The sequence below is a fragment of the Nyctibius grandis genome, chromosome 5 (genome assembly GCF_013368605.1).
Source record: "Nyctibius grandis isolate bNycGra1 chromosome 5, bNycGra1.pri, whole genome shotgun sequence".
Taxonomy (NCBI): Eukaryota; Metazoa; Chordata; class Aves; order Nyctibiiformes; family Nyctibiidae; genus Nyctibius; species Nyctibius grandis.
This window is the reverse complement of record NC_090662.1, coordinates 29,407,368-29,432,060: the sequence shown is the minus strand read 5'-3', so window position 1 is coordinate 29,432,060 and position 24,693 is coordinate 29,407,368. Positions and strand designations below refer to the sequence as shown.

At 40.3% G+C, this 24,693-nt stretch overlaps 1 protein-coding gene across 2 annotated transcripts in view; it reads left to right on the top strand.

Moving 5' to 3' along the window:
* Positions 1-24,693, top strand: part of CFTR (CF transmembrane conductance regulator) — a 90,873-nt gene that overhangs the window by 62,237 nt on the left and 3,943 nt on the right. For both annotated transcript variants that reach the window (XM_068401879.1, XM_068401878.1), the window contains 6 exons: positions 481-631; positions 1,734-1,961; positions 4,100-4,200; positions 12,331-12,573; positions 14,824-14,979; positions 23,010-23,099. In XM_068401879.1, the coding sequence (XP_068257980.1) occupies positions 481-631; positions 1,734-1,961; positions 4,100-4,200; positions 12,331-12,573; positions 14,824-14,979; positions 23,010-23,099 (969 nt within the window). The remainder of the gene's footprint in view (positions 1-480; positions 632-1,733; positions 1,962-4,099; positions 4,201-12,330; positions 12,574-14,823; positions 14,980-23,009; positions 23,100-24,693) is intronic.

The window sequence follows — 24,693 nt, the reverse complement described above, 5'->3', positions numbered from 1 at the left end:
TTCCCACTTTTTCTGACCCTCAGAAAAACTGCTTGACCCAGAACCTGCAGGAGACTGGCACTCAGGTCCTGACAGTCTGGCACACCTAGTCCAGACAGGGATAGCACCGGTAGGTTTGGGAGGTGGCTGCAGCTATTCCAAGTGTCGCTCTTACAATTTTAACTGGAGAGTTAGTGCCTAGCTGCCATTGTTTTTGTGTGGCTTCATAATTTAGAAGCCTGCAATACTGGTTGTACTACAGAAAACACTTCTTCCATCTATTAGAAGAGATGGCAGCTTATTCTAAAAGGTTATGGATCTGGTCTCTGTTTTTCATGATCTTTTCATGAAGGTTTGTTCTCAGCTGCAAATCCTACTTAGGTTAACTTTATGTTTGTTGAAACAATACATAATTGCCGTGGGAAGGAGATTCATCACCAATCTCTAGTCTGTAAAGTGAAAAGTTTACTATATCAATAGTATTTTTCTTTCATTCTACAGTTAATACTGATTGTGATTGGCGCTATAACAGTAGTCTCAATATTACAACCCTACATCTTCCTGGCATCAGTGCCTGTGATAGCAGCCTTTATTGTGTTAAGGGCATACTTCCTCCACACTTCTCAGCAGCTGAAACAACTGGAATCTGAAGGTAGGAGCAGCAAAATTGGTAGACTTCTAAATCCACAACAAATCAATTGAGAAGTGATTCACCCTTTCACCTCTTCTTTGCCTTTTCTCTTGCAAGATGCCATTGTCTCTGGGAGCAGAACACTTATCTCCTTAAAGCCAGTGCTGTTACTGATCCAGCCGATATCGAGTGCTCTGCTGCCAAAGAGCAATGGAAAAGATATTTTTAAAGCTGGGCTTTATCACCACTGCAGCTGAAAACAAATAAAGTCCTGACATACAGTTTTCTTGAGAGTAAATGTAACTTGAAAAATTGTGATTAGATGTGGTATGTGTGCTACGAGTTTTCTTCTTTATAAGAAAAATTTATAATGGATATATCTTAATTGCAAAGAATTCTTGTTTCTGAATAACTTATTTGACTAAATTTCCTTCCTCTTCCCCCATTAAGAAACTAACATGTTCCCAATAAAATAGAAAACCTCATTGTGAAGTATGGGTTTGCAGATCAGGCACTGTGGCCTGGCTTTACAACAAACTGGCAGATCCTCAGAAAATCAGTCCTGAATCATAAACACTGATGATCATCTTCCCCTTTACTTAAGTGTAATTCTGAACTTCCTCATATCTAAATCTAAATTTCTTTGATGTTCACAGGCATCCGGCATTGGCTCACCACTTTTTATGTAATGCAAGACCTGCTTAAAATTGCCATGTCAGTACAGTGGAATCCAGAGCATTGAAGTACTCTGTCTGTGCTAAAAAAACTTCACTTGATGGAGTTATCAGAATTGCAGGAATTAATTTTGGCTGGGGAGAAGCCACCTTTCTCTTGTGGCATCTTATAGCAGGCCAGGAGCTTCCCCAAGTAGTATGCTGTGAAGAATTAATGTGATCCCTTCCTGGCAATACACTGAATGGAATTTCAATCCATTCATGCAGAGATTGTTGTTGTATATTCTGTGCTAGGATTACTCCAGTCATGTACTCCAACAACATATACAAATTAAACACTGACAATAGTTATACTGCTGTGAGTTAGAGCATAGGGCTGTGTATTTGCATCGTATTAAAGGTATTTGCTTAAGACTGTTTATGATGTTTCTAATTTAAACACTTTACAGCTCGGAGTCCAATATTCACCCATCTTGTTACAAGCTTAAAAGGGCTGTGGACACTGAGAGCTTTTGGGCGGCAGCCGTATTTTGAGACCTTATTTCACAAAGCCCTGAACCTACACACAGCAAACTGGTTCCTCTACCTGTCAACACTGCGCTGGTTCCAGATGAGGATAGAAATTATTTTTATTGTCTTTTTTGTTGCTGTGGCGTTCATCTCTATCATAACTACAGGTACGGTAACTTTACTGGAGTACTGAAACGGAAGTCTTCTGCTCAGCTTTAGAAACTTCTGAGGGAAATAAACCGTTGTAAAATTTAGCATACATTGGAGTCACTGATTTAAGTACATCATAACAGTAAACACAGTTTTAATTAAAATAGAAATTACACCATTATTATCTGCAATCTGATGTTGTAGAGGACTCATTAAAGAGAGTAATCTGAAAATAATATCTGAAGGGACAGAACTTTCATTTTCTTGACTGTAATTGCTGTAAAAGTAATCTCATGTGTTTTAAACCACATTAATGTAACCATGTTAGTGTACTGAAAAGCTTGGATGTTGATTATCACCTGTATAGCTCTAAGTTTTTTAGTAAACACAGGTTAATGTTCCTCTCATTTGCAAATGGCTAAAACATGCAAAGTTTTAATAATCTTTTAAAGCCACACCAACAGCAGAAATACTCATCCAATTCTCTAATTCCCAACCCACTGACCCATTTTCCAATGTGAAGTTTTGCAAATTCCATTCAAAATCCCCTTAAAAATGGCTCGCTGCTGCTAGTAAACCCAGTACACGAATACATCACTCTATACCTTACTATCTTATTTGTATTTGAAATGCTTCCTGTGGCTGGTCAAGCATAACCAGTTTCCAACAAGCAGAGAATAGGAGGTGAATGTCCCCAAAATGTTCGAATAATTCAGTTCTGTGGAAAAACTCAGCATGTTTAGCTACAGATTACTTCAAATACAGTTTTTAATTCACTACACTTTTGTTACATGTTTTTTGATTTTGATTCTCAGGCAACATTTTCCCTCTCCCAAGTTTTACATTGAACTTTGTGTGCAGGATCTGGATGCTGTTTCAAAACTTTTGGCTGATGATGAACAAGAATTTGCTGATTTTGTGAAGGAGATCTTTGGTTCTAACAATATCCAAATTTCATTTGATCATACTTCAGTGTTGAAAAGGAGTTATAAGAAACTGTACATTTTATCAAATATTGTATTGTGTATGAAATGCTATCCTCTATTTCTTGTGTTAGGAGCTCTCCTGATTCTTAGGGAAAAAACCCCATCCAACCGCACAAATACTTCTGTATGAAAATATGCACCTCCAGTACTTTTGTTACAAAGGAGACTTTTAATCCCCCTAAAATTCATAGGGAAACAATATCCCATGCTGCCCTTCTCATTTTTTACTTTGTGTGCTTAGTAGTTTGGGATTTTTTAGGAAAACTAACTGTTTCTTGTGTTATTGTTTTTCTGGATATTATATTTGAGAAAAGGGGTTAGAAGCACTTTTTAAAAACGTGAAAATTTGTTATCTTGCCACCATTGTAAACTTTACTGTTACAGGTAAATACATCCTTGGAGCAACACTAAATTCCTTTTCTTAATCTGTCAGCTTTCAGGAGGAATATTTTGCTTTTATTGTTTACTTCTGTAATTAATCTGACAAGATGTCTGTAAGCAAAACAGGAGGAAGTTTGTTGAAGAAAGCCATAGAAGAAATGGAGAAATCATAGGAAGGCATTTGGCTTAAATTCTCAATTCCATTTAACAACTAGTGAGATTAAAAATCAACAGTGGAGTAGTTTAAATGCTTATATTGTGTTGTATGAACTCATAAAGGAAAATCCCTGGAAAATCCCATGCTTGTTACAGCAGACAATTAAAGCAAAAGAATTTGTAGCTGCATCTTTGTGGAACAGTAAGGAGAACATGTCCTCTAATTATCCAAGAAATGAAAATGTAAACCAGCGCAACTATTTTGAATTTTAAAGTTGTTAGCTGTGGTGTGTTAGTCAGATAAGAGTCATTTCACGGATTCATATGTGTTGGAAAAAGGAAATTGAAATCAAGATTGCAGAGGCCTGATTCTGTTCACAGCTGAAGTACCAAGATTTAATTTTTTCTTCTGCCAAAGCAAGATCAGGTTTTCCAGTGAATTCAGTGCCAAAGCCAGGTGTTTAACTGATGATTAAGCACTCAGTCCTTTGTGTAATTAACAAATCCATGTTTTCTCCATGAAATGAAAGAGGAGAGAATGTGAATATGTATTTTAAGATATACATGCTAATTTTCTGATTTCTATTGGCTTTTTATTTGCATGTAAATTGAATGTGTTTTTCTCTCTGCAGGTGATGGACCAGGTAGAGTTGGCATTATTCTTACTTTAGCTATGAACATCATGGGAACCTTGCAGTGGGCAGTAAACTCAAGCATAGATGTGGATAGTTTGGTAAGCATAAAATGCACTGTGCTGTGCTTTCTTTTGAGGAACTGCCTTATTTTGTTGATTATGAATGTTCAGTGAGTTGTTTTCAGAGTTGGATATCAGGCAGATGTGTCAGAGAAGTTCCCCTCATGCCTTTCATAGCAACATACTGGCTTGGGCACAGCACAAACAGAGTTCTTCTATGATCAAAAATTTTCCTGGACTAGAATAGGCAACAGCAAATAATTGCATCTGAGGATTCAGAATGGAGATGTAGCAGTGATAGGAAAGCTTCTGAAAGGCTTGGAGTTGTTTTGTATGATTATTTACCTTACCAAGTATATATACGTACCATAATATGCCTTACTTGGTTTACTTAAGGGCTCTGCGCAGCAGATGACAATGGATGTTTTTGAGCTTCTTCAACGCAAAATCAATAGTGATTTAAAAATCTGTTCTGGACTTCCCTGGGTGTCTTTTTCTGGTTTTCTGTAAAATAACCTCTGAGATAAGGCTTTGGAGTTGTACACGTTTACCCCTTTAATTTGCGTAGTTAGTCTGTTATTTAGCTTTGGCTTTAAAACAGTATTTCACAAGGTTAACTCATCATCACCTACTTGTTGAGATATGAGAAGCAGACAGGAAACTCATAAAAGAATATGTTTGTTCTTGCAGTTCTGTCATACCTTAGCTTAAATGTATGAAAGTTTTAGATATTATTTTTAAATGTAATAGTTACTTCTCTGTTTACACTTCAGGCATTCTAGGATTTATTTTAGACCAAATTCTTGTAACAAAATACAGTAGTCTTAGAAACCGAAAAAAAAATTCTGAGAAAAAAAAATCTCCCACATCCAGTCGTACCCTTTCTGAACCCTAAATTAGCTTCTCGAGCCAACCATTTCAGTATTGGAAAACAAACAGCTTTTACAGCAGATCTTGGAGACCATTAAATCCTGATTAGCTGAAATGAGTTGTTGTTTAAAAAAAAAATAATTGGGGCAGACAGTGACAGTGAAGGAGTATTTGCCAATTTGACATATTTTTTAAATAAGTGATTCAACCACCCTCATCCTGAAGGAAATCCTTAAGAGCCCCAAAACTGGGAATTAACCACTTACAACATCTAATCTCTTGTTTATGCATGTGACTGGTGATAGTCCAGAAAGCTGACTGCCATTCAGGCACACATTTTTTCCCTATCCACCAATTGTTTTATGCTGACTCTTTCTTTGCTTGTTAGAACAGCCTGCCTTGAAGGGCAAGCACTTTGTGAAAGGGTTTCTCTGCCGTAACTGTGAAACACACTGAACAGCAACTGTGTGACTGATGATGAAGTAAAACGTGCCGTTGGTAAGGCACGACAGCGACAACAGCATTCAGTCAGCTCTCATTTGTAAACTCCATCTTAGCCCTGTAAGGCATAATGTTATCACTTTAAGTATAAAAATCTATATAAGAATCATGTGCATCTATTATATGGTTTAATATGAACTGAAGGTGTTTCACAAGAGCAACAGAAAGTCTTACTGCGGGGTTCAGAGGGTGCTGGACACACTAGTGTTTTAATACAGAACTTCCCCGTTTTTAAAATACATCGATGTTAAAATGTCATCTGTTAGTAGCAATAAGGAAGTAACTCCCTTTCCCCTGAAAAGGAAGTCTCAAGTTGCTTTAGGCATTTATGAGTACTTTTCTCTATATTAAGATAAACTACTGTACTGGAGCACCGGTTATATTACGTTAACAACAGCCTTCTAAGGTGTGTCAGTTTATAGGTGGATCCTCTGGACTTCTTTCGGCAGTGGATAGCTCCCCACCCCCATCCCATGGATTTTTAGGTGTCCCAAATGACTAATCGATATTGCTGGCAAGATGGTTTTCCTGACATTCAAAAGCTGCTTCTGTGCAGAAGCAAATGAGAATAGCTTCATGGTTTCAAGATAATGAAACTGCTTTACTGAGTGATGCAGATACATTATTTCCCACTTTGTATGCTCTACATTTAGGACTTCCCTGTTGAAAGACTTTGACAATAATTTGTTTACCGATGTCCTGCAAAGGCTTGCATGTGTGCCTGACTTAGTATTCTATGTGGTTATACTCCATTTTCCTCTCAGGGGGCATTTTGAAGCTCCCTACAGGACCAGGTTGGCTAGAATTGACACATCCCCATGTGTCTCCCGTTACAAATGTGTACGCACTGCTCTAGATGACATCACTCTTGCCCTTCCTTGAGCAGCTGTGACATCCATGCTTACAAGCGTGCACACAGCAGGCCTGAGTGTACAGCACATTTGTGGGTGGCAGTCCTTGGTTGTCAGACAAGCTGGAGTTTTCTGCAAGTGGTCGAAGCCCATGTCAGAGGGCATAGCTGCTGCAATTAGTGCATAATATTAAGCTTGGGCTGAGTTGTTTTACAAGATATGCAAAGTACAGAACATCAGAGAAATAAATGCAAGCAAAAGCACAGGAAGGCAGAATAGGGAAGCGGGATCATGTGAAGAAGGAAAAAAAAAACAGCAGAAGAAATACTGGCCAAACAGATGGGTAGGTGGCAAATTTGACTTTATTCCACACAATCTCCTTCTTGAGCTTTCTGTGACACTGGCATACATACTGAAGAAATCTGAGTTTCTAGGTTGGATTTTGTTTTTGCATACACAGATATTCTCTTTGAAGCAATTTCTGTTGAACTGGTTTGGCTTTAACTGAAAAATCCCCATTGTCTCTTAATACCCCATAATGGTTTTGGCATTTTGTTCTGTACAGCCCTGATACTTTATCTGCTCTGTTTTGTTTTGTTTGGTTTTTTTCTTTTAAAAACATATGTGGTCACTCTGACAGCTATCCATTGTTTCATTTAAAGCTACCAGTTAGGCTAGATTTATCTTTTCACTTTGATCATTTCTGCTAATATCCCTTTAGCTGGTTTTCAGTCTTTTTCTTACCCTCTGGGCAGTCTTGTAGTATTTTTTTTTTTTTCCTTCATAAAGAAATAGAAAATAAGTTTTCCAGTAAGTGCTGCTTTCACAGATAAGCATTGCCTAGGCCCAGTGGACTGTTTTAGTGCTTTATAACCTCCTGCTTCACTGATGTGTATCCTGCAGTACCAGCACTATAACTGGGAAGGCCAATTCCTTTCATCAGGGAAAGAGAAAACTCCATGCTTTTACTGTTGCCAAGATTACTTATGTAAGGAGATATAAAAAGAATCCCCCAAAGAGATATTAAAACCACACTTGCAAAACCTCACAGTGCCCCACCCTGTACATCAGGGTTGCTAAAGAATTAAAGTAGTACATGGTAGAGAAGAGGACCAAATCAAAAATTAGGACTATAAGAAATAATGGTGCTTTTACAGCTGGCTTTCATGCTTTTATTTTCCCATGCTATTTCACCTCTTCAATTGTTGGGTTTTTTTTAACTAGGACGTGATCCTAATATGCTTTTTACTACTGTCAGCAGAAAACCTGAGAACACTTAATTTCCAAAGTTTAAATAAAATAAATATTTGACTGAAAAATCTGCATCAGAATGACAATTCTCAGAGTGAGGTCTTGGTCATCTGGAAGGGAACAGAATAAAAAAAAATCTGTTAGAACATTTCCTTTTCTGCCTGCAAAGCAGTGTGAGAAAGAGGAAAAAAATCAGTACAAGTTTGACATGAACTAAATATTTCATTTTTGCAGTTTGGAAGAGGAGTATATGTCCTATCAGTGCACCCAAAATGTAACAGCAGAAGATGTGAAACCTCAGTAAAACCGTATGGTCCGCCTGCATTGACCCAGTTTTTGCAGTGACTTACTGCATAGGGGTTTTTTACAACATGAGCCGTTGGACCAACCTCTCATAGGATCTCTCAGTTGCGCACTGCACTTACCAGACAGCATGTTTTTGAGGAGATGATGTCTTGCAACATGGTCGTTGAATACTGTCTGTGTCTGGTCTGGAGAGGGTAACTGCTCTCTTTCTAGCAGAAGAGAGCATAGGGCCCGATGAAATTAATTGTATTAGATTACTTGTAAAAGAATTACTTCTTCCACTTTCTGGAAATATACATTACATAATTATATTATGATTTCTCCTTCAGCATCAAGAAGAGTTTAAGTGACATTAATGAGAAAGTAAGTTAAAGAATTTGCAATGTTATTAAAATCTCAGTAAAATACAATTAGGCAAGGCTAAAAATAGTGTATTATGCTGTAGACATTTTTAGATGAAAGTAGTAAATATACTCCTTTATTCTAAAGCATTAGTTAGAGAATATGAATATAGCAGGCACATTGCTGATGGGAATAATGGATAAGAAACTTGCTGTCACCTACACTATAGTTGTCATTATGAATGACAAAATTTCTGCCTGTGAAAGCAAGAAGTAATATCTTTGTAAAATGTTACTGACATTTATGCTACTTTCTGCCCAGATCTAAATCATAATGCAAATTACAGAACCAGGAAAGCATCCTTCTGAATTGATTTAAAGTATTAAGCTGTCTAAAATATCTGCATATGTGATGTGACTGATAAATCTGTCAGGGGAGCTGGGACAGAGATGAAATTTTCTGTTGTAAGGGAAGGCTCTTTGTCCAGCCAGCTTCATAGCAGATTTTAGCTAGCATATAATGGTAGGATCTCTTGGGCAGTTATAGGGACTCTCTGCCTGTACAAGAGTTCACAGTGCTTGATAAAGCCAAGAAAGGCCTTCATTTCTGAAGCGGTGATATTTCTAAAAATATAAGATTTCTGAAAACATAGGTACCATCAAACACCAATTAAAATAAATGCATGGGGATGCACAAATAAATTGTGGGGATTTACTATAGACAGACAGGAAAAAATTGTCAGTCTGATCCAAGGTCTTCCTGTTTTTATCACCAAAATGAGTTGACACTCATATATCAACATGATGATGACCATGCCTTTCCATCTTGTAGAGGGGTTGAGATGGAAATTGTAATTGGTAGACTTAGGTGTTAGCATGCTTTTCAAAACTTCTGTCACAGTTGTGTTTCAAGATGCTGAGATGTAAGCAATTACCCTAGTATTTTCTTGCATTATATATATATTTGCTTCCACATGGAAAATCCACCTAACAGTATTTCAATCTGGATCGAAGAGGAGGAAGAAATCATAATATATCAAGTAGAATCACTTTGCAGAAGGAATACAAAAGCAGTTTAACAAAGTCAAAGATGTACAAAGGGTTTTCCATAATGCCACTAAAGAGCAAGATATTACTGAGAATACAGGTTAGAGAACAAATGCTAATAAGGCCCAGATACTCCTGGATGCAGTTGCTATAAAGGTATCTATCTGTGTATTCATTTATTTTGCTAAATAGTTTCTGACCAATAAGAATTGAAACTCTCTTATAGTTTACTCTTGTTGTTTACAAAGGTCAAATTTGGTAAAATGAGGCATCTAGTTAATTAAGTTAATTGGACTAAGGTGCTTAGGGACCTGAATGTAGACTTAGGTCACATCTTCTTCAAGTGAGGGGCTGAAATTTGTTTCCTGCATAGCAGGAGAAAAACAGTAGGAAATTTTGGAGACTAGGACTACCAGTATGAACATTCTCCAAAAGGATATTAGAAATCCTTTTGGAGAATTAGGCTGCCCAGGGAGATTGTGGAGTCTCCTTCTCTGGGGATATTCAAAACCTGCCTGGACATGACCCTGTGCAACATGCTCTAGGGGAACCTGCTTTGGCAGGGGGTTGGACTAGGTCATCTCCACAGGTCCCTTACAACCATTCTGTTATTCTGTGAAATGACAGCCTCCACAGAATGGATTGGTTAACCAAAACAAGCTATGCATTGGAGGTCAAGAAGCAGATAGAGAAGAGAGACTTGACAAAATCAGGGTTAGACTTGCAAATGGCCCAAGTTCTAGATGAATACTTGATCTCAGTTTTCAGAAAAAGGACAGTGTTTAATCTGGGGAGTTGAAAGTGAAGCAGAAGGTAGAAATGGGATTACAATATCTGACGTGGAAATTATATGCAAAAACCAGCCTAGCTGTAGGCATGTAACTGAAGCTCCTAAGTTAGAATCCTGGTCTCCCTAAATTTCCTGAACAGTTTGCGGAGGGACACATGTACCGCCCATGACTCAGTCCATCTAAAATCAGGAGTCTTCAACTAAACGTGATTGGGTTCTGCAGTTGGGCATTTCAGTTAAACATGTGAAACCAGGCTGGAACAATGCCGCCCACACATGCAGACCAGGTGGGACGAGACGTCCCATCCTAGGCTTCAGGAAGAACTGGCTGAGAAGCTGGAGATCTGGTAATGGCCACTTCAAATGAATCCACCAAGCTGGCTGTGGTGGTGGTGGCATGTGATAGAATAACAGCTGTCACTTTTGGTTAAGAAGGAGAAATGGGAAGTCATTGATGCCACCGTCAGTTTGTTAGTCTGATGGCAGCAGTCTTTAGAAACTGTTTTGAAGAAGTAATCAAAAACGCAGTGCTTACAGAGTGAATTCACTCAGGTTTGCTGACATTAAGGTTGCATCAGACTAACCCGATAACTGTGTTTGATGGTTTATATTCCAGACAAAAGTAATGTAGTAGATCTCATTTGTCTTCAGGAAAGCACTAGCTGTGGCTCTGTTTCAGAAATTATATAAATGAAGGAGGTTAGGATTACTGCAAGAACTGTTAGCTCGTTAATGAGTTGGACAGAAAGGAAATGGCATTAAGCTGTAGGTATTAAGCTGTAGGGAGGCTACTCAACAAAGATTAGATTTGTGACTGAGCATGTTTTAATCTTTTTTTTATGCTTTCAGCAAAGAAAAAAAAAGTGTTGGAGAAATCTGACAAAGGCACAAAGCTGAAAGGCAATGTTACTATGAAGGACGCAGGGAGCTGAGAGGTATTAGGTGACCTCGAATGGCTGATATAAAATAGATTTCAGTGTAGGCTTGAATTTAGGGACTGCTAAGAATAACCTCTGTTGTAGGTAAGGATCTCCTCGGTTAGAAATGGCTAAGATGGAGAAAAGCTTGGCTGACTACTGCTTGATCAGAGAGTGACTATGAGATGTGACTGTGACATGATCCTAGGATGTGTTAATCAAGGTTTTCCTAATATAGATAGGAAAGTATCGATGCCTTTGTCCTTGTGAAGCATCATCCAAAATGCTGCGTACATTCTCCTCAGACAGGAAAGATTAATTTGAACTGGGATGTTTGGAGAAGGAGAACATATGTTAACAAAGAGGCTTAAACCTGGATTTTCTTTAGTCCTGGAGAACAAAGGGTGACTGGATCTAAGATGGCCCTCCGTAAATTAATGGGGAAAGCAGTTAGGAAAAAGAACTGCTTAGAATTTAAAATTAATAAATGCACAAGAACAAACTGGTCCATAGACTTAAAAATAAGTTTTCTGACCACCTGAGCAGTGAAGTTCTAGTGAAGGAGGTGAATTAACTCTTTATTAGTTGACCCTTGACCCATTTATATATCTATTAAAAAGAATGAAGATGATCCCTTCTAGTCCCATGCTCATTTGAAAAATTCACCAAGATGGCTACTAGCAACTTCTGTCTGAAGTTCATGAACTACAGGACTTTATTATATCACCTAATATATATAATTGCAGATATAAAATTAGTTATCATGGAACTTTCTGCAAAGTTTTTGGTTATAATGTATAGATAATTTCTCATAAATATTCAGTTGTTAAAGTCTGACGATTGTTCCTCTTTACTTGATGCTACTGCTTTACATCTTTAAATTCCATGCATTCTGCTGATCTTTGGAGCTCAATCCTTATTCAAGGAACTTCAGTTTTCAGGTTGGGCAACCCTCTACAGGAGGAAGGAGTTGAAGACTCTGAGATTGCTTTCATGATCATACTTTGTTTTCATAAATATAGGTCATCTTTGGTTTTCAAAATGCATTTTAAAAGGTAGAAAGAGCTACTGTGTCCATTAAAAATGAAGCAAGTAGAATCACGTTTGACCAATGTCAGTAGTAGAATCTAAAGCTCTATGCAACTAGTATCCTACCTTTGAAAATTGTATCATGGTATGACTTGCACAGAAAAGAGACTTGCTGTTCTGGCTAGGAATTAGGAATAATTTGATTTCATTTGTTTTGGTATCTAAGTATTAATTACAATTAGAATACTGTTTGTTTTGATTCCTAGATGCGGTCTGTCGGACGCATATTTAAATTCATTGACATGCCAACAGAAGAGGCGAAAAACATTAAGCCACAGAAGAACAACCAGCTTTCAGATGCCCTTGTAATTGAAAATAGGCATGCAAAGAAAGAGAAGAACTGGCCATCCGGGGGCCAAATGACTGTGAAGGACCTTACAGCCAACTATGGTGAAGGAGGAGCTGCTGTGTTAGAAAACATTTCTTTTTCAATAAGTTCAGGGCAGAGGGTGAGACACTTTTGTTTTGTTTGATCTGACTTCTATTAAGCTCAACTGTAGAAGTGTCATTATAAACCTATTTGTTGACTAAAGAGTAGGTTGAGTTCAATAAGGTTTTGTAAATGGAAACGTGAAATTGTCGCAAAACGAAGTAATCATCTAAAGCACCTGAAGAACAGAAAAGACTTGTGTCTCTTCTTAAAAAGAGCTTATCTATAGGATTATAACAAAAAAGAAGTAAGGAAAATCTGGCTTAATTATCCTAGAAATCTTGAGGCTATTTACACCTCAGTGAAGCACACTGAGAATGGTTTCTGGCCGTGAGGAGCAGAATATACCAATAAAAAACATATGCAGCAGTTCCCTAAGTCGTATTCCCATCACTGAAGCCGTCCACCTTCTCCTCCTGGGGAGAGGGAAGGTTGCTGGTGAGCGCAGGTGCTGGGGGCAGCCTGACCCAAGCATGAAAGAATACCAGCCGCTGTGCCAAGGGAAACGCACCGCTGGCTCTGGCGGCCGGAGGGTGGAGGTGCCGTCTTGCCTGTTCGTTGAGGGCTCTAAACCACCCCGAATTATTATATAACAAACCATAAACAGCTCTATTCTTCAGAAGATTGACAAACCTCTAATTAATCTTCATGCATCTTTGAGGTTGCATTCAAGAAAGAGCTTTAGTTTCAGGACAGCAGTTAGGCAGAGGTTTAACACTTTGCTTTAATTTCGTGCTGAAGGACCGTCCTCGGTAGAGTGGGAAGAAAGGCTTTTGTGATTTCCTGAGCTGGAGCTGTACGGACAGAGAGGAGATTGTAACTGTCCCACATAGATGAGAAAACAGGTTCAGTGACAGATCCCTGGCCTTGCCATGAGGCAGCTCTTTGCTCCTAGTTTGCATAGCAGCAGTCTCTGCCTGGTTTAGTAGAACTGTCTTGGTTTACATGCACTGAATGTTTCATCTACTAAGTTTGAGGGCACCAGAATTTTGCAGCTGGGGGTCTGACTTCCTTTAGCACCATCCTGAAACCTCTCTGTCTTTGGAAGAGAGGCAGCTGTGATTCCTGGAGCGTGGAGGTGCGAGTGCTGCTGCGGTCTGGTTGATTTACCTCTGGGAAAATTCCTTGAAGCAATGAAGTATGGAAAATGGAAGATACTTTTGTGGTGTACAGAGAAGGGGCAGAGCAATTAAAACAAAGATCCTTTTTTTCAAAGGCTATGATTTAGAACCTAGATTCAATTTTGGTGATGAACCCTGGGCTCAGAGGTAGCGCTTCCAGAATTGAGGCGTGCTCCTTAAACTGGAGAGGGTTTGTCTCTGCCCCGTAAGGAAGCGCGTGTAAAACAAGCAGGAGAAGGGAGACCTCTCATCTGCTGAGGGGGTCGGTGCCATACAGCACAGGGCTTTGCTCTTCTGGTTCGGAGGCCTGAGGCACCGTTAACGAGAGGATGCCAGGCAGCAGGAAACATCCCCTTCTTCACCTTCACATGTATATTGTCACCCTACAAAAGCAGCCCACGCTTAGACAGGACAGCATTAACTGTGTAAAACCCAGCTGTTGGAAAAGGCAGTATCTCAGCATTCGCTGGTGGTTACTGCAGATTTTGCTCATTCCAGCAATAGGTCAGTGCAAACCCACACAGGAAACACAACATTTAAAAAAACCCTCGCGTATTATGTTTCTTCCCACCTAAGAGGTAAGGAAAGGCAGCACCAGCCGGGCGGGTTGAGGGTTTGCATTGGTGCTTGGGGGAGGGCAGTGGCACGATGTGTGCTGTGACCACTGCCTCGGGCCCAAGATACACTGCAAATTCATGGTCTGATCAGAGTTAGGCCCTCCCTCTGTTTTGAATTATATGGAAATGGAGCAGCTCAGTAGTGTGATTCAAGTGCACTCCCTGCTTGGTTTTTGTCTGCTGGATGGGGTTTTGCTGAAGAGGGCTTCATAGCAAAAGAAAGGGGAAAGGCACAAAGAGCTGGACTAATCAGTACAAGGTAATATATAGGCAAATTTCTGTTCTTCAACTAAGGGTAGGCTAACAGATTTTTTTCTTAGTTCATTCTAACAAAACAGAGAAGAGTCTGGCCCAGTGTTTCGTTCAGCCCTTGCTCTAGGCTTTTATCCTTCCCAAATGAACGACATTTACTGTCTCACTGAGATCCATCTGGATTGTTCTCCACTGCTGAGATGTCTGAGTGTTCCTGCCTTGGTCTGTGGTTAATATGTGAGCAGTACTAAGTGTTTGCCTTTATGATTTGCACTGCAGGTTGGCCTTTTAGGAAGAACTGGTTCAGGAAAAAGCACTTTACTTTTTGCATTTTTAAGACTGCTGAATACAGAAGGGGATATCCAGATTGATGGAGTCTCCTGGAACACGGTCAGTGTGCAGCAATGGAGAAAGGCATTTGGAGTGATTCCTCAGGTAATGAGTTTATTGTATGTTTGAGTGTCTTTATTTTCATTGGTTCTATATCCATATGCGCATAGTTACCTTTAAGCTGGAAGTTAGTTGTTTTATGCTGAGAAACAGAAACAAAAGGCAAAGATTTTGTGAAAAGGAGAGTGCAGTGAATGGATGGATGCAATGATTTGCAGCAAACTCTACTTTTTGGGGGTTTCTATACCACTCACACAAGAACTTTTAGAAACGGGAAGGTACAGCTCACTCAAACAGAAGTGTTTGTAGCCTGCTTATCCCTGCACCTCTGATATAGTTTCCATGTTGATTCAAATTAAGATAGTGCCACCTGAAGAAAAAAATACAATCAGTGGTGTTCTCACAGCTACTGTTTTCTAAAGCCCTGAACCACATATGGTTAACATGTGAATGCTAGACATTGTCTGTTTTCCCTGTCAGGCCAGTAGCAGAATTACTGCTTTTCTCATATTTTACTAGGCTACTAGCTGATCCCCAACTTGGACTCATCACTTTTTTAGCTGTCACCTCTTATTACCATGTCATGGTGCATGTATAAGGGAGCACTTCATGTTATTTATGCTTGCAGCAGTCCCAGCATATGGAAAGTAATACCCTTTCAGAGATGAAAAAATAAGCAGCTCCTCACATGGCTTTAGGCACCCTAATGCTCTCAAATAACTGGAATAGGAAAAATAGTCTAAGGAGGAACAAACCATTAACCCTAGGGCTTCTGAGTCCCTTGCCGATGTCCCTGCCCTGGACCAGTGTCCTACATTAGTTACAGCTCTGGATTCTCTGTCTCAAAAATGAACATTATTGTCTGCATGCAGTAACAGTAAAAAGTGATCGCTCACTGTAAAGGTAGGAATGAAAATTGATGGAATGAACTGCATGATTTTAATGCCATGTTTTGTATTTTTGTTGTTGAAAGCTGTCAGTCTTTTCCAACAACAGTGATACAGGAGTAACATGTGTTGGCCCTCCCTTGTTTGAAAGCTATACACTGGATAGTTCTTCAGCTACTAAACATACACAGTCTTTTCCATAACAATGTTCATTCCTTTGGAAATCTTGTGAGTGTGGCAGAATAATTCAATTTACAGTTGACTGCAATCTTACCAATGAGTCACTTGTGGTACCAGGAGGCAGAGGGACACCAGTTGCTGATCAGCCTGCCACACTGCAAGGGGACGTGCAGTCTGTGCAGCCTTTATCCATCCTTGAGGGGTGGCTACTTGCCCCCGAGATTGATAAGTATGGTTTGATCGTTGGTCACCCTGGTTGTCCCAGGGCCCTGGTGGGCCAACCAAAGTGACCAAGGACCTCCTTTTGACTGCCAGCTCTCAAACCCTTATTGTGCTATTCCCCCCATCCCATCCCCACCATAAAGGAGTTGCCAGCTGCTTTCTCTGCATATTGGTTTGTTCTCAGATAGTCTACTGTCTTAGAAAGCTGGTGAGCTGCAGCGAACATATGTGTGGTATAATGCTGTTGTGCACTGACTACATGAGGTGCTTTAAAATAGTTGGAGAGACTCTGGAACAGCCAGCTGATTTAACTGAAAAATATGCTGTCAGGTTTACATTTTCAAAATAGTTGTTTTCTTTTCCATAACCGTCATAGCAGAGCAGACGTCTGTCTTCACTTTCACCCTCTGCTGGCTATGTAGGCTAAATTCTGCTTTCTACCACAATACAACAAACCAAACTAATTGTAGTGAAGTCACTAACAAGACTGTCACTCCGTCGCTACAGTTACTCCTGATCTATTTCAGTGTCAGGGAAGTGGGATTTAACCCTGATGGAGCTGGTCCTGCTGGCACTGCCTTGGTTTTGGTAGCTGTTAAAAGATGCTGAAACGTGCGTGCTGGAAACACAATGGCTTTCATTTGCAAACACAAGAGGGACTCAAAATTTAATCTTTCTACTTAATGATCAGTTTTCAGTTGTGATAGCTTCCCTTTCAAAAATGTTATCCCACAGTAGCCTGAGTGGCATTTATTTAAAGCAGGCATGCAAAGAAGGCACGACTCTCTCCTCTCTGTGCATTTCCACAATCATGCTCTGAAATGTCCTCAAAGGCAGCAGTTTTTTAGCACTTTGACCTTGCCAGAAGAGACCCTTTCTTCACTGCCAAGTTATACCCCCAACAGAAAAGAATCAAGAGAGTGGTGGTGAGTCCACTGGTTGGATTTGTTTCTTGCCTGAGCTCTACCGACAGCCTGGTTGGTCACACGCTGGCTGCTAAGCTGAGGCTTGCTTGGCAAGCTGCCCTTTGTTAGCTGACCTGTTGTCACCCTTTCTGTCCTCTCTTCAACATTTTCACGTCTATCTATTCCTGTAAACTTCTATTTCTTTATTATTGCTGGTTCAGTTCTGCAGCATGATTGTTCGTTGCAAGCATGAACAAAGTCACCCCTTCAGATCAAGGCAGCTGTGCAGTGAACTGCAAATGCAGCTGCATCTATTTAATCTGGAGGACAGGTATGTTACACAGCTGTCCTCCAAATGATGTCTGTATAGGATGAAGGATGCTTTTACCAGTATAAGCTACGTCTCCATTGGGAAATTTTCCTATACAGCCAAGTATAGCTTTCTGTATTGGAAGGGGCTTCCCTGTCTCTCCCATAGTCATCCTTTTGCTCTCAGCCCTTTCTTCCTTTGGGATGTGTTGCCCAGCAGGATTTCTGCTTTCCGTCTCCAGCTGTCCCTGGGAACACATGGACTGAGGAGAAAACTGAATGCTTTGTAATAAGTAGCCTTGTTGTCCTAGAGAAAAATATGATTAATAATTCTCATAGCTGAGTACTCATTATAGAGTCACTAATGGTATAGAAAACATCATTCCGCAGCCATCAGCAAAATCCAAGAGACATTTATTACATGAGCAGCGTAACTTTCCCTTCTGCTGGTGAGATGTGTTGTTAGCTCATTGTTAAAATTACACATTTAGTTCAGTTTTGGAATCCCTGATACATGGATCAATGCAAAAAAATCCCAGCCCTCTATTCTCTGGAAGGTCATGAGAGTTACCAGCCTGTTTGCGTGCTTCAGCTCGCAGCTTCTGTCCCAAAGCCTTGCCAAAGAACTGCACATTATGCCTCAAAAGTTCCCACATTCAGAATGAAATGAAGTTTTCACCAGCACTTTCCCAGCAGGGAAGAGAAATTGCATATGCCACCCTGCCTTTCCTGGCAGAACAAAGGGAGCCTTTTGTTCTATGCCGTTCACCTATGGCTTCAGAATGGAAAAAAAAAATTGCCTTTCTTTTCCTGGGAGGCTGGCCTACAGTGACACGTGGATATTCGCCATCTCGAGGAGACGCTTCACTAACAAAAGGAGAACAGAGCTCTACCTGAGGCATGGTTCCTCGTGAAAACTTTCCAACACTCTCCTTCTCTTCCTTATCCCTAAATGTCACAATTTAGAAGAAAATAGGTGCTTTTCCTCTGTGGGAACTTCATTGATGCACACCTATGTAGCACACACAGCGTACTAACACACCGCTGTCCGCTCCACGCAGGCAATGCTGGAACAGCCTACGGCCTGGTCAGGGATCACGCTGAGCTGGAGCAAAGGCAAGAACCTGTTTCTTTTAGTATCTCAAATCCAGCTGTCAGTGCATTGCAGTGGCGTGAAGGGGTAAATCATATAAAACGCGTTTCCTGGAGCACCCACAAGGAAGTTCCTTCCAGCGCTGCTGAAGCACAGTCTGACCACAGTGCTGCTCCTCCAGGATGTTTGTCATTCTCATGCAAAGAAATTACTCCAGCGATAACAGACTTTGAAGTATAATCGCAGCCCATCATCCCTTCCTTCCGGGCAGTCCTTTCTGATGCTTCTCTGCAAGGGTTTCCCCATCACATTTCCGAGGTGAGGACATCCAGCTGCATCTGGTTTCAACACACTGAAGCTCTTCTGTGTACAGGTCCTCACGCAGATTGCATCCTGAAGTATTTAATGGAGTCAAATTGAGAAAATGCCTTCAGAAATTTCGCTTTGAATGGAGAACATGAGACCTGCAGCCAGTTTTCCATTAAAATAAATGAGGAGAAACCCGAGACCCATAAGCTGCTGCTAGCTCAAAGGAAGGGGATGACTTCTGGTGTCTTCTTGAGTGTTATTCCACTGTGTCCTGGCAGATTTCACTCTGTTTTCTATGTGTAAATACTCCATATAGAGTTAAAATCAAGCTTAGCATGGAGAATGAAATTACTACAGTTGTGGGACTGTCAGCTTACAAAAAAAATTAATCAAATCACTTTTGCTCCTTTATTTTATTTAAGAAGTAAAATTTCGCAACTTTTATCTTTGTAGTTCCAATTTTTCGGTAGCCATCTCACTTTGTTCATTACGTCTGTTTGTCTCTCTGCCTGTCTGCCTCCAGCACTGTGTCATCGTCTCTCATCCCCTTCAGGGCTGTTCACTTTCGGAGGTCAAGGGGGTGTCTGTTTTGCAGCGCACCAGGGCATTCCTGCGTGGTGCAGCCTGCTGGGCTGCCCAGAGGTGGTCCCATAGAGGGTCCCGCAGAGGCTGGGTTCCTGCAGGGCGTCGAGACGAGTCAGCATCACCATACAGGGGCACGTCTGCTGCACCAGACCCATGCACAGAGCACCTGGGGACATTAATTAACAACCCTGCAGACTCATTTTGGGTTGTATATAAGTTGTTTCCTGCATCTTGTGTTCAGTGATGCCAGGAGCACAGCACTTGTGTTTAGCAGCAGGCTTTGTGGGAGGCAGAGGTTTTAACATCTTCAGGGGAGAACATTATAGAGCTGGTCTCAAAAAACTTGCAGAAGGTCTTTGTTCCTCTCATGTTCTTATTCTTGTCTGAAAATATTTTAATGTCAATGTAAAGTCCCTAAGGGACACTTACGAAAACAATACCTCTAACTCTGCACCTAATACTAAAGAATTCGCATAGCAATTTGATTTTCTTTCATGTCGATATTGTTGCCATAATATATATGAAGTGGAGGAGGCTACATCGTGGTCATATTGTGTGCATGGAGCTGGTGTCTGGTTCCAGCTGATGTTACATTTGCTGTCCAGCCCTGGGGTGTATGGGAACAAGGGTCCATGGGTCTGGCTGAGAACTTGCACATGGGTTGTCTTTCATTGCAACAGCAACTACTCACAGCAGGATACTCTCAGTCCTTAGCAGCCTCTTGTCAACTGATCCTTTACTCTTCTGTGTACATTTGCTTAGGTGCTCCAGGGTCTTGGTTCTCCACATAACACTTAAATCTCTTAGGAATCTTATTGCCACAAGCTGGGTGTATCCCACACCGTAACCAATACGCAGAAGCTCTAGGCGCTGAGGGGGATTAATGCCCTTCATAGGGGTTGATTTACAATATTTGGGGTGGTCAGAACATAAACATGACCATATTTATATTCCCGAGTGTTTTGCTTGTGGGTGGATGTCAAGTCTGAGACACTATTTGTTGTATGATCACACCCATTATCATCCTGGGTGAATTTGAACAAGTGACCGAGAAGGAAACGGTTCCAGATTTGCTGCCAGTGTCCCCAGCCATCCATTCCCCCTTCCAACACTCTCCTAATTTCTACTTCTTCCATTTTTATAAACAACACAGAAGTCCATGGGATTTGCTTTTGGTTTTTTTTTTTCACTTTAGACTTCTAGCTTTTAAGAATTTTGGGGGGGTGGTGGGGGGTGTGTTTTTCTGCTTCTTTTTAAGTGGACTTTAAACCGTCCATGTGACTCACATGGTATTTACTCAAGTGAACCCTGTATGGTTCGTAATGAGCTGGGAGGAAGGAGGTGTTGAAATTGAGAGAGAAGTACCAGAATTCAGGACAATGAAATATTTACCTTGTGGGAAAAAAAAAAATGTTCTTTTGAAAACAGCTTGCTTTTAGTGCCCTGCTTCTTGAAAGCACAGTTATTAGGAATAACAGCAGTTTCTGAAGAAAGTAGTACCCTTTCTTTCTCTGCCTGCTGCACTTCAGCATGAATGTTATTCAGCCCTATCTTCTTTAAAAACTGGTTTGTTCAGTTAACTATTCTTTACCACTGAGAAATGGAAATACCTATTCCATTAGTTACATGTATGGCACTCAAAGTGTGAACAAACCCACGCCTGACACTGTTTCCACGGCGTTATTATGGCCACTGCACCCACTACTTGTAAGAATCTAATCCTGCTGCAAGTACGTTGCCCCACTCATGCCACCTAACCAGTGCAGGGCACAGGAAAAGGACTGCGCTGTACTACACCGAAGCATTCATTGTTTTTAACCATCATGATGACAAAGGAAAGAGCCTGCTCTGTCCTCTAGTCTCTACCAAAAGGACTTCAATGACTTCTAGCCGTGTGCGGTGCTGCCTCCGCTGCAGCTCGGTCGGTGTGTTGCTGGCCGTGTGGTCAAGGTATCATCACACTTAAATCCACCCCGCTGGCTGCAGGGCACCACGGTGCAGCTGCTTTTCTTCTCTGGTCCCCTGAATCAGGTACTTCCTTCTCTCTTACACCAAAGAATTTACTGGCAATGGTTTACATCTCTTAATGAAGCAAATTAATTAATGTAATTTATTTTAATCTGCCATGTTTAAACTTTTTAATTAATCATAATTAAATGATTGATGTAAATGTGGGTATAAATCACGTTGAAATCTGATGAAAGAATGCCAAGTTCCCAGGTTAGGTCAGATGGAAATTGTGGTAGACAGGCCATACTCTGGGAGAGTACTCCCTGAGTATATTCTCTGAGCTGTTTTCTGCTGGTACAGCTAGTCCTTCACTGCTTTCGGTAGCGTTTGACTACCAAGAGTCCAAGAAATTATGTGGCTGTGAATCACTGGCATTTCAACACGTTTTTCTCTAAATAAATATTTTCTTTAGGAAGACAAAGGAGAAGAAAATAATTCTCTCAAATCTTTCCTCTTGGGATTTTTTCTGTATGTACAAGGAAAGAGCAAGCAAATGGTAATATTTCTCAACAAGGCACTTAAGTTCTTTGAGAGCAAGTTCTCCCTGCTACAAGCAGCAGGTGTACCTCGCAGCATAGAAAGCAACACCTTGGTTTTCTCTCATAAGAAATGTTGCGTAAGATCAGTGTCCCTTGAAGAACCTCATTTCCACCAGAATCTGACACACCCATCCCATGTAAAAAGAGATTAAGCAAATATTTATTTTTTTCTGAGCCATTGCTTTTCAAGTTACAAAGCGTGCACCTAAGGGATGTTGGCTTAAATCTGCTTGCCTAAACCGATGAGAAAAGCAGAACTGAGTAGTAAACTTCAGTGCGAGAAGGATGCGCTCTCAGTGCCGGGAAACATGCATCCTCTTCCTCTTGTGTGATGGAGGGAAGGACGGAGCACGGGCCGTAGCATCAGTCAGGGAAGCCTCATATGTCAGCAAGCGGGTTGTTACCACTACAGTCGTGAACTGGGTCGTGCGGTGTCGCATCTCAGTGACGTGACACAGAGAGAGAGAGGAAAAAACCCTCTTTAGAGATAGGACTGGGACATGGTGAAATGTCAGGTAACAGAATTATGCTGATATATATTTGGCCACAGTTGATTAGAAAAAGAGAAATTTATTGATGAAAACCAACTTAGGACAGTGTCCCTGAATGCTTAAATATATCCAACAGATTTTTCTCTCAAAACAAAATTGTGGAAACACACACTTACGGTTTAGTGATCTTTTTTTGTTTGAATATGTTTCACATAATAAAGAATCAAAAATAGTTTTTAAAAGGCTTATTCCAAAATGGAAATACAGGAAATCTTTTATTCTGAAAACTGATGAAATTTGATTTTTACCGTTTTTCAGACAAGTTTGGCTAAGTTTTTATTAAGACAATTGCCAAAAACTGAACATAAGGATTTTTAAAATCACTGTTTTTTTGGAACAGTGTTTTAAAGAATTTTTAATAAGCTACAATAAGCTCTATCTGGTAATTGTAAAAGTTTAGTCTTTTCTCTGTATACTTTACAATACTTTACACAATGTTTCACGTTATCTGTCTACCTGTGTCTGTATATCTGTTTTTTTTGTAGAAAGTGTTCATATTTTCTGGAACTTTTCGGATGAATTTGGATCCTTATGGGCAGTGGAGTGATGAAGAAATATGGAAAGTTGCGGAGGAGGTAAAACTGTTCAATGTGATTTGTATCCCTCTGGTGAAGTGGTTACAGCAGAGTGCCATGTAGGTCAAATGGTTGTCATACGTTACATTTATATAGAGTCTTAGAAAAGTGCTAGGAAAGGTAATGCTGTGCTATAAACCATGTTTCCTTATTACCTAACAAAAAGGCACCTTTGTCAGAGATGTAAAAAAAAAAAAAAGATAAACTTCCACACTGCACAGTCTGTGTTACTCGTGCAGTGATTCAGCGTAGGTGAGGTTTGGCTCTGCTGGGTCACCCTGAGAGGAAAAAAACGTGGAGGAAGCTGATACAGCAAAACATCCTGTAATCTTTTCTCATTTTAATGCTTTGCCAAATAGATGAAATCTCTGCAAGGCATTTTTGTACCAAAATGTGTAAAGACGACTAGTAAACATTTTGGAGGCCAGGAAAAAAGTGAAAAATGTCAGTGGCCTGTCCTACAAATACAGACTGGTGTTATTGCAATAGGAAATATTTATATTCAGCTTAGCAAAATCTTTCCTCAAAATATTTTCCAGTTATTGGGATTCTCAGGCCAACGTAAAGCCAGCTGAGAAGGAGCGTGCTCTGACATCGCATTCAGGCTTATGTACAGCTTGTGTCACGGGCAGCTACCTCTTCCATGGAAAATAACAATCATGGAATATTAGATTTTATGAACCTGAAGGTTTTCTCCTAATTTTATGTTGAGGTATCAGCAACTTTTTTTTTTTCAAGGTTAGGGGCCAGATTTTTACCGTTCTGTGTCCCTGTTGAGCTGAACCCTGTGCGTTACGGTTGTCAGATGCCACCCGTTGGCTCTGATAGTGCTCAATAGGTTGCACGTGTGTACGTAATGCCCAGAGAAAAGGCAGATGGGAGTTACAGGAGGGAAAGGGCTGCAGCCTAGAAAGCAGGTTTCTCTTTCCAAGGTAGGGATGACCTAATTAATAGAGACTCGACAATGAATTGGTGCTATTTTCCTTGTTCATGGCAAGTCTCAAGTATCAGAAAACAATTACAAGTGTGTGACTTAATCCGAAAGCTCCCTCCTTTCCCATCGGGGAGGTTAACTCTGTCTCTGCTCTCTCATGTCTTTTGGGTTTGTCTAATTTCTTCCCTGTGTTTGGAAAAGAGGAAAGTAGACACTTTCTATGAGTGATTTACTGTCAAATAAAAACATTATGACATTTTTGGTTAAATGATGTGACAGCAGCTTTTCAGCCAGTCTTAGGAGAGGCAACAGGGTGCTCAGTGCTCTGCTTCTCTGAGGCTGGGGAAAAAATGGAGTGTGGATGAACATCCCCTGTCTTGAAAAAGACAAGCTCTACTTCTGCTTTTGAGGATTGTTTTCACTGTGTGTGTGAACTGAGCCTGGGATTTTAAAGAGCTAAACCTCATTTACAACAGCATGAAAAAAATGTATTTTGAAGTGTTTGTCATTACGGAGTTTGCCAAATCCATATGCAATACAGAGTTTTTCATTGCACAGAAAATGAGCTGTAATATTTTTTAGTAGGAGTGATTGGATTGTTTACAAAGTTCATGCTCGTGAAATCTGGCTTTTTAGCAGCAGTGAGTCAGTGTAATTTAG